Source organism: Pteropus alecto, unplaced genomic scaffold (genome assembly GCF_000325575.1).
Source record: "Pteropus alecto unplaced genomic scaffold, ASM32557v1 scaffold98, whole genome shotgun sequence".
NCBI classification, from domain to species: Eukaryota; Metazoa; Chordata; class Mammalia; order Chiroptera; family Pteropodidae; genus Pteropus; species Pteropus alecto.
Window position 1 is genome coordinate 1,065,224 of NW_006443570.1, and position 9,163 is coordinate 1,074,386.

The window sequence follows — 9,163 nt, forward strand, 5'->3', positions numbered from 1 at the left end:
CACCTTCTAAGCAGGAAGCCTTTCATAGGGAATGCCCGACTCCCTCCCTGTCCCTGTGTGTGGCGGAGAGCCCAGGCCACCCGCAAGCTTCCTGTGGAGCCAGGCTCGCCCTCCCCTGCCCATCCCATGGGGCCCTGGCTGGCCCTGGAAGCTTCCCATTCAGACAAGCCCGGTGCAGACGCCAGTGTCCTGGCAGCGCCTAAATCATTAGCGCCGCAGAGATTAGGCTGGTAATCTCCTTGTCAGCCACCAAGATGTGGAATCACACGGGTTCCTGGAGGGGTACGGGCGTGGCGCTGGCTGAGGGGCACCCTGCCACGTAGAGCTTGCTTCTCCTCATCATGCCTCCTGGGGTGGGAGGGCCAGGAATAGCTTTCCTCAGGTGCTGGAGGATGAGCTGGAGTGGCCGCCCTAACTCTCTGCTTCAGCCTCTCCCTTAGCCCCAGCTTGATTAAATGTTACTAGCTCTCCAGGTTCCCTCCAAGACCATGGGAGACAGGAAGTAGCCCTGTTTTACAAGTGAGGAAACTGAGGCTCACGAATTGACTTCCTATAAGACTCAGGTCCACAGCGTGTCTACTCCCCTCAGATGTGGGGACTCCCAGGCCAGGACTACAGACTTGGGATGATCCCAAGAGAGCTGGGGGCTTCCCAGGTCAGAGGCGGATTCTCCCTCAGCCCGGGGGGCTTCTTCAGGGCCACGTTGGACCCCGGGGAGGGCATCACTCCTAGTCTCTCCATCCTTTTCCTGGAGACCAGGAATCCTGGGTGGAGGACCAGCGCAGCCTCCAGGCTCCAGGACTGCGGAGCCTTGTTCCAGGCCTTTTCTGGCTCCTAAGGCTGGGTACTCTCTGACTCCCCCCGAGAATGAGCTCAGCGGCCTAATTGCTGCTGAGAATGGAGGATCACCCTACCCTGAGGCCACGGCTCCAACACCCCCTTTGTTTCTGAACAATGGGCTACTCAGAGGCCACCTGCCCAGGCCAGGCTCTGGCAGGGGAAGGGGCCTGGGGGATGCACTCAGCATGTCCAGCCTGAGCCCCAGGCCCTGGGCGGCTGGTACAGAAGCAGATTACATGGCTGGGGTTTTGGCTTTGACTTCAAGGGCCAGGGGCCCAGCCCTTCTGTAGCCTGGCTATAAAAGGCTGCCCAGGGTCTCTGTCCAGACCAGACACTGCTTCTGATCCGTGGACACCATGGCTGCCACCACCACCAGCATCCGCCAGTTCTCAACCTCTGGCTCTGTCAAGGGCCCGTGCATGCCCAGCGGGGGTTTCTCTCGGATGTCCACAGTCCGTGTCGGGAGCTCCTGTAGAGCCCCCAGCCTCCTGGGATCTGGCAGCTGTGGCAACATGTCGGTCACCTCGTCCCGCTTCTCGGCGGGCTTGGGGGGCGGCTATAGTGGGGGCTACACTTGCAACCTGGGTGGGGGCTTTGGCGCCAGCTTCGGTGTATCGGATGCTCTGCTGGGTGGTGGTGAGAAGGAGACCATGCAGAACCTCAACGACCGCCTGGCCTCCTACCTGGAGAAGGTGCGCGCCCTGGAGGAGGCCAACACCGACCTGGAGGTGAAGATCCGTGACTGGTATAAGAAGCAGGGCCCTGAGCCCACCCGTGACTACAGCCACTATTTCAAGACCATCGAGGAGCTGAGGAACAAGGTGTGTGGACCAGCCAGCTTTCTGCCCTCTGCTCTCTGTCCTCAGTACCTGCTTCTGACCCATTCTATCTCAACTCTGGGTCTTTGTGAACATTTCTCTTCCACCTGGGGTCTTCATCCATTCATTCATTCATTCATTCACTCACTTGCCCTGGAACCCCGCCCTGGGGCAGTCCTGGTCCCAGGCTTGGAGGATATCCCATGCAGGGAGGTTTTCTTGAATTCTCTCTTTATGGGAGGCGTGTATTTGGGGTGGGTGATGGAGGAGTCAGCAGGGAAGGCTTCAGAACCTTGAAGGCAGCAGAAGGCATTCCAGGTATAGAGAACAGTACGGAAAAAGGCATAGAGGTGGGGAGCTGAGAATGGATGTCTTCTCGCTATCCCAGTACCCTCTGGGTCTGCTGTCTGCCCACCTCACCTCCTCCGAGAAGTCCTCTTGGGTGGATGGCACTTGCCTTTTGTCCCCAGATCTTGGGGTCCTTTCAACATTTTGAGGTTCAGTCTACGCCCTGTTCATTATTTTGATTTCACTGAGTCTGATATGTTTTTATGGCTGCTTTAGTTGTGGGTCCTCCTCTCTTCCTCTGTGATGGTCACTCTGGGGATCCATGAGGGCAGAGGACAGATCTCTCCTTGCAGATTGGGGGAGAGTCCCTGAAGGAAGGAGCTATGGCTTCCTACTCAGACTGGAAGCTCCCAAAGGAGGGAATTTTGCTTACTTAGTGTCATGAAGACAACACACGTGTGTGCGCGTGTGCGCACACACGCCACACAACTTCTAAGACCATGGTCCTGGCATTCCGTAAACGTGGCACCTGGGCTTCTGCACAAACACTGGAGGGTCCTACAGTGCTGCAGCCCCCAGAGGCAGGTGAGAAGTCAAAGATGCCGAGAGCCAGGCCTGGTCGGCTCAGGGCAGTCAGCCCTGCTCGGTGTCCTGGTGAGAAACCAGGCATGGTGCTGGCCTGCTAGGGGTTTGTCTGCTTCTGCCTGGAACCTCTGCCAGCCAGGGAATTCCTGCAATTGCCCCCTGGAAGCAGAGCTATTGGGAGTGCCAGATCAGATACTGGGCTTGGCCTGGGCAGTGGGGAACCCAGGGGAGCCCTGGTGAGTCAGTGTTCCTGGTTCAGAGTCAGCCAGCGACTCACTGCCATCCTCCAGCTCACCCCACACCAGGCCTCCACACCTCTGAGTCACTGTGCCCCTCAGGGTTTTTCACAATGGCCCCTCTCTGGGCCCAATCAGCTTCCTGAGCGGGGAGGTGGGTGGGATAGGCCCACAGGTCTGGTGCAGGTAACAAGCTGGCCCTCGGGGCACAGTATGGAAATAGGGCCTGAGCAGGTGGCTTCCTAGACCCAGGATGAGCCTACTGGGGCTGCTTTTGCCTGCAACGTTTCCCCCTCTTACTCCTCCTACGCTTCAGCCCTCAGCTCCTCCTCCAGCTCCACCAAGACCTCTCTGCTCCCTCTGGGCCTCGCTCTCCTCCCGCCCCCATGACCTTCATCGGGAGCTTCTCTTAGGCATTTTTCACAGTAAAATGACAGCAGCAAGAATAATAACTAACCCTCTGCTCCTTCCAGAGCCTTCCATGTTCTCACTTAAACTTCCCGGATGACCCTGCGGGAAAAGAAAACTTTGCTTTAGGTTTGAGTTGGGGCCAGTAATAACCTCATTAATTAACTAATCACTTAATTAAACTAGTGTTTGCTGGGGCCCGACTCCGGGCCAGGCACAGTGCCCAGGGCTGGGGATTCTGAAGGGAATGAAACAGACATGGCCTTGTTCCCTGGGACTCAGACTCCACTGGAGGAGGAAATAACCAGAAAAGTCATGGAACAATTGCACCTGGGAGAAGTGCCGTGAAAGAGAGATGGCGGGAGAGGAGGTTTGACCAGGAGGAGGGACCCAGATTGAAGGCTTCCTGGAGGAGGTGGCGAGTGAGTCTAGAGGTGAAGTTAGTTGGGGAACAGGGAGCAAATTTCAGGCAGCTTGGGCAGTGACCCCACAGTGGTTGAGGGGTGCGTCTGAGTTTCTCCTCTGGCGTCATGGTTACCTGTGCCTGGGCATCATGCCCCCACCATTCTGCCAGGGCCCCCGGCAGGGTCCTCAGAGGAGGAGAAGACCACGGGGACCCTCCCACTCTGCCCCACTCTCCAAAATGCTGCAAGACGGCTGTCGCAGGGCCCTCTCAGGTGCTTGCTCACTGAGCGCATTGTCTCCCCCAGATCCTGGCGGCCACCGTGGACAATGCTCGCTTGGTGCTGCAGGTAGACAATGCCCGCCTGGCAGCCGACGACTTCCGCACCAAGTGAGTCTGGGCCTCCAGGGCTGCTAGGGGTGGGTTTGGCTCTGCACACCACAGAGCCCTCTGTGTGTATGAGGGGTGGCCTCGTGGCCCTCCGTGTCTCATGCCCCCACCCTCCCCACCCCAGGTATGAGACGGAGCTGAACCTGCGCATGAGCGTGGAGGCCGACATCAATGGCCTGCGCAGGGTGCTGGATGAGCTGACCCTGGCCAGAGCTGACCTGGAGATGCAGATCGAGAACCTGAAGGAGGAGCTGGCCTACCTGAGGAAGAACCACGAGGAGGTGAGGCCGGCTTGGGAATGCATGCAGGAGGAGCTCTCCTGGGAACAAGCAAGGCTGAGGCCCTCGAATCCCCTTGGGCCCACCCAGGGGTCTGCCTCCTAGGCAACCCTCACAGGGCCCTGGGTGAGGCCTGGAGGGTCCTCTCCCCACAGAGATACTTCCCTTGTCCCTCGAAGCACGGCCCATTGTGTAGCGGCAGTTAATATCTAGTGAGCAAATCAGTCTCAGAACATGCATGCTAATTATTACAATTAATTATAATAGTGATAGTCATAACAACGAACATCTGCCCAGCATATTATAAGTGATTCACAGTAATTACTTCAGCTGATACTGACAGCCGTCCTGGGAGAAGGCGCTTGTTCTTTCCTTCACCAGTGAAGAAACTCAGGCTCAGAGAGGTGAAGAGATTTGTCCAAGGCTGCACGGGACTATCCACCCCGTCTGTCTGACCCATGCTCACACCCAGGTCTCACTCCACTACTCTGCCACTTCTCCAACCTCTTTTTTCAGAGAACTCTGGGTCCCAGGGACCCCCAGGCTCAACCCACGACCCTGCAGGGGGACCAATGAGCCTGCGGCTCCCTTCTCAGTTGCCCTGTGGGCTGACCGAAGCGCGGGGAGCCCAAACCCCGAGGAGCAGGAGCCCAGAAAGAGTCTCCACTTGGCTTTGGGGCTGGTTATGGGGATCGCATTTCCTAAGGAGGTCTGGCTCTGCTGCTAGCGACTTGGGGCTGCTTTCCTCTTGCTGTGCTGCGTGACTGGCAGTGGGTGACAAAGCTGGTGGTCAGCGTTGGCGAGCGAGGTTGTCCTGGCTTATCTCCTGCCATGATGGAGAATTGCCGCCTGTCCTGACCCAGCACACATTGGGGGTGAACCCCGAGTGTGGGTTGGGGGAGATGGTTGAGGAGCTGTTGGCCTGTCTGTGTCTGTCTGTCATCTGCACTCATCTCCTCAAGGTAGAGAAGGCCCCAGGGTCTTTCGCCAGGACGGCCTCGGGTGAGCTTTTGCTCTGCTTTCTGCCAGGAAATGAACGCCCTGCGAGGCCAGGTGGGTGGAGACGTCAGCGTGGAGATGGACGCCGCCCCTGGCGTGGACCTGAGCCGCATCCTGAACGAGATGCGTGACCAGTACGAGAAGATAGCCGAGAAGAACCGCAAGGACGCGGAGGACTGGTTCTTCAGCAAGGTGGGTGGCCGTGTGTGAGCAGGTGCGCACGCATGCGCGTACGCGTGCTGTGTGCTGAGTACGGGCTGGAAAATGTGTGGATCCACAGACTGTCCCAGCTGGAAAGACCTTTGGAAACCAGTCGGACCAACCCCCGATGTGTAGATGCAGATGTGAGGCTCAGAGAGGCCTCAAGCTCACACAGCCCTTCACTGCAGCCTGGGCTCCTCGCTCCCAGTGAGGGCTTCTCCCGCCCAGCCTTCGTGGGTATGTCTGTGCTTGGATGCATAACACATATTCTTAGAAAACACACACTGAGCAGCTACAGTGCCCTGGACAATAACAGGCACAAAAAGAATAAAACCTAGGGCCGGTCTTTGAGCAGTGCTTGCAGCTCAGGAGGAGTAACCAAGGTAAATGACCGCGAAGCAAAGTGAATTCTGCTAAGTTCCTGTGTGGGCACAGAGGATGTCTGTGTGCAGGTGTGTTTGGGGCCCCATACAGGCCAGGGGGGTGCTGGGAGAGCAGGTCCGGGAGGTCAGAGCTCAGGTAGGGCCCGTGTCCTCCCTCTGCCCCACCTCCGCAAGCTTCCTCAAGCCCCTGTGGCCCACCCTGCCTTCCAGACGGAGGAGCTGAACCGTGAGGTGGCCACCAACACCGAGGCCCTGCAGAGCAGCAGGACGGAGATCACCGAGCTTCGTCGCTCTGTGCAGAACCTGGAGATTGAGCTGCAGTCCCAGCTCAGCATGGTAGGGCATCTGTCCTCTCCCGGCCTGTAACTTCGTCCCAGCGCAGGCCCAGCCTCGTAGGCCCCCAGTTGGAGAACCAGAGACTCCCACACTGTGTCACTTCACACAGTGATATGGGCCCCTTTCTGCCCTGGTTACCGCCCCACCGCACTGGCAGCACCCACAACCCCACACGGTGGGGCCTCCCTCTGGGTTCTCCGCTGTAGGGAAGGTTCCCATCTTGGTCTCATCCAGCCACCTATCCCCTGACCCACAGAAAGCATCCCTGGAGGGCAGCCTGGCGGAGACCGAGGCCCGCTACGGGGTTCAGCTGGCTCAGCTGCAGGGGCTCATCAGCAGCATCGAGCAGCAGCTGGGTGAGCTCCGCTGTGACATGGAGCGTCAGAATCATGAGTATCAGGTGCTACTGGATGTGAAGACGAGGCTGGAGCAGGAGATCGCTACCTACCGCCGCCTGCTGGAGGGCGAGGATGCCCAGTGAGTGGGGCACCGGGGACCTGCTCCGGCGGGCTGGGGCCCCTTCACCCAGTGAGGGATGTGTGAGCTGTGGTAATAGCTCCAGCAAAGGCCAGGAGGAGGCATGGAGGTTTGCAGGGGGCGAAACTGAGAACACTGGCTGGGGTCCAGCTGTGAGGAACCCTGAAGGCCACAGAAAAGCATGCAGACAGGATAATGTAGGCCATGGGACACTGTGCACAGGAGGGGTATGATCAAGAGATCTCAGAACACCCACTCTGGCTGCAGAGGGAGAAATGCATCAGCGGGGCCACCGCGGGCTCAGGGAGCCCTGTCCGGAGGCTGGAGCAGGGAGTCAGGCGGGTGGACCGTGAGGCGAGGGGCGGAGGGCGCGGAAAGGAAGGTGATGCACCAAGGGGATGTGTTACAGTGAAACATGGCAGGGCTGGATGCCTGGACGCGGGGGCGGGCGCGGCTCGCAGGCAGGACTCGGTGAATGTCGAGTGAGCACACACGATAACTCTGGGTTTCTGGTTTTGATGACTGTGTCATTGGCGATGCCATTACCCGGGATGGGATGAGGAGCGATCGGCAGGAAGGCGGAGCGGGGCTTTACTCTAAAGGGTCGCGAATGTTCAGAATCTTCATGCTTATTCGCATATTCCAGCTTTTCTGCTCCCTGAAGATAGTGAAGTCCATCTGCAGTCTAACCACAGTCTCTCCTGCTTTAATTGATTCTATTTGTTGGACCCTATGGGGTATAGAAAAACCACTTGCTCAGCTTTTCCTTGTAAATCCTTGATTAGCTGCAAAGTGCCTCTGAGCCTCCTTTTGGGGTGTCCGCTTTCCCCCTGGGCCCGTGCCCGCTGACCCTTGTGGTTGCTGTTCTCTTCCGTGCACGCTCAGCTGTGATTTCTCTCTGATTTGCTGGGACCTCTCTCCCCTGGCCCTGGGCTCCCCCAGCTGCTCCCGCTCCCAGGGGGCTGGGCTCCTAGTGGGCACCCCTGGGTTGACAGGTCTCCCTCTTTCTTCCTGCAGCCTGGCCACCCAGTACTCCTTGTCCCTGGCCTTGCAGCCCACCAGGGAAGGTAAGAGCTTGCCCCATCCTGCCCAGACCGGGTGGGGGAGGCTGAGGACCCTTCCGTGTGGAAGCCTGGGGGAGAGGCTCCAGCCTGAGGTCCCCTGCACCCCCTCTACTGCCCGCACCCACAGTGACCAGCCGCCAGGTGCGCACCATCGTGGAGGAGGTCCAAGATGGCAAGGTGGTCTCTTCTCGAGAGCAAGTCCATCGCTCCACCCACTGAGGCCCCTTTCCACTTGCAACAGCCCAGCCTCGAAGGTCATGGGGCAGCCATCGCCTTCAGCTCCTAGCATGCTACTGCTGAGCCCCGAGTGCCTGTCTGGGCCACTGTCCAAGAGCTGTTGCCTTTCTGTATCTGCTTCCTGCAGCCCCTCACTGAGGGGCCTCCTGGGTTTGCCCCAGTGCACACTATTAAAGCTTTGCCTGAAGTTCAATGCCTTGTGTGATCTGGTGTGGTCATTGGCTTAGGGCAGTGTGGGCTGAGGGACCGGGGGAGGAGAGTTTGTTGAATGTTTGGGTGGCGCTTGTCAGCTGCTAACCTATTCTACCCACCCCATCCAGGCCTGGGAGGAGGAGAGGGAAGGAGGCAGAAGGATTGAGGGTGGGGCGTGGGGGGAATGGGACAGCCCAACAAGCTGGGAAAGTTTCTAAGAATCAGCCCCTGGGTCCCCATTGCTTATGGCTGGTTGCTGGGAGGGCCCCTAGACTTTCCGAGGGAACCACGCCTGTTCTAAGAACTCTTGCCTAGCTGTGAGCAGGTCTGGTTCAAAATCAGAGGGAGAGGGGCTGGGCAGGGGGTTTTCCGAAGGAGTGGCCCGAGACATTGATGGGTGAGAGGAGGTGGCAGCAGCACAGCCAGCCCAGGAAACCAGACTGGCTCTGCCCAACTCGGGGGCGTGTGTGGGGCGGGGTGGCTGCTGTGCGTGTGAGTGTGGGGGGCGTCCTGTTTTCTTTGGTGGCTTGGCAGCTGCCAGGCTATTGGGGAATCTCTCTCAGCTGCTGGCTGGGGCTGTCTGGGCCTGTCTGGGGAGTAGAAGCCACTGGCAGTCTGAGACACGACTACATTCCACCCAGTGGGCCTGCTGGGACCCTGGGACCCAGGACCCGGCTGGGGCGGTGGGCAGGGCAGGGTGGGGCTGTAGGGAGGCTCAGGGCACATCCTGAGGGGCCACAGTCAGGGGACTGGGTGGGGCCTCTGGAGAAGGCTGTTGCGGGGCGGTGGGGGGGCCTCAGGAAGACCCTCTTCTTGAGCAGTGTCCTTTAGGTTTCAGCCGGCTGGGGCCTGAGGTATATGCCCCTCGCCTCACTCCGAAGACTCTTGGGGTCTAGGAAGGAGCCTGGAAAGGGGCACGCCCCTCAGTTCTCCCAGCTGCCATTTCCCCATCCTGCAGCTAAGCTCCTCTTTTCCCACCTGAGCCCAGGATCCCCCTAGCCCCTCGCCATCTTTTAGGGGAGGGGGGG

The 9,163-nt window shown here is 59.0% G+C and overlaps 1 protein-coding gene across 1 annotated transcript; it reads left to right on the forward strand.

Annotated features, from left to right (window-relative positions):
- The first annotated feature begins 1,196 nt into the window (after positions 1-1,196).
- On the forward strand, positions 1,197-7,925 carry LOC102878037 (keratin, type I cytoskeletal 42). Its single transcript, XM_006925104.1, has 8 exons — positions 1,197-1,661; positions 3,886-3,968; positions 4,093-4,249; positions 5,276-5,437; positions 6,040-6,165; positions 6,422-6,642; positions 7,660-7,715; positions 7,834-7,925. Exons 1-8 carry the CDS (start codon positions 1,197-1,199, stop codon positions 7,923-7,925), a joined length of 1,362 nt encoding a protein of 453 aa, XP_006925166.1.
- Positions 7,926-9,163: the final 1,238 nt, after the last annotated feature.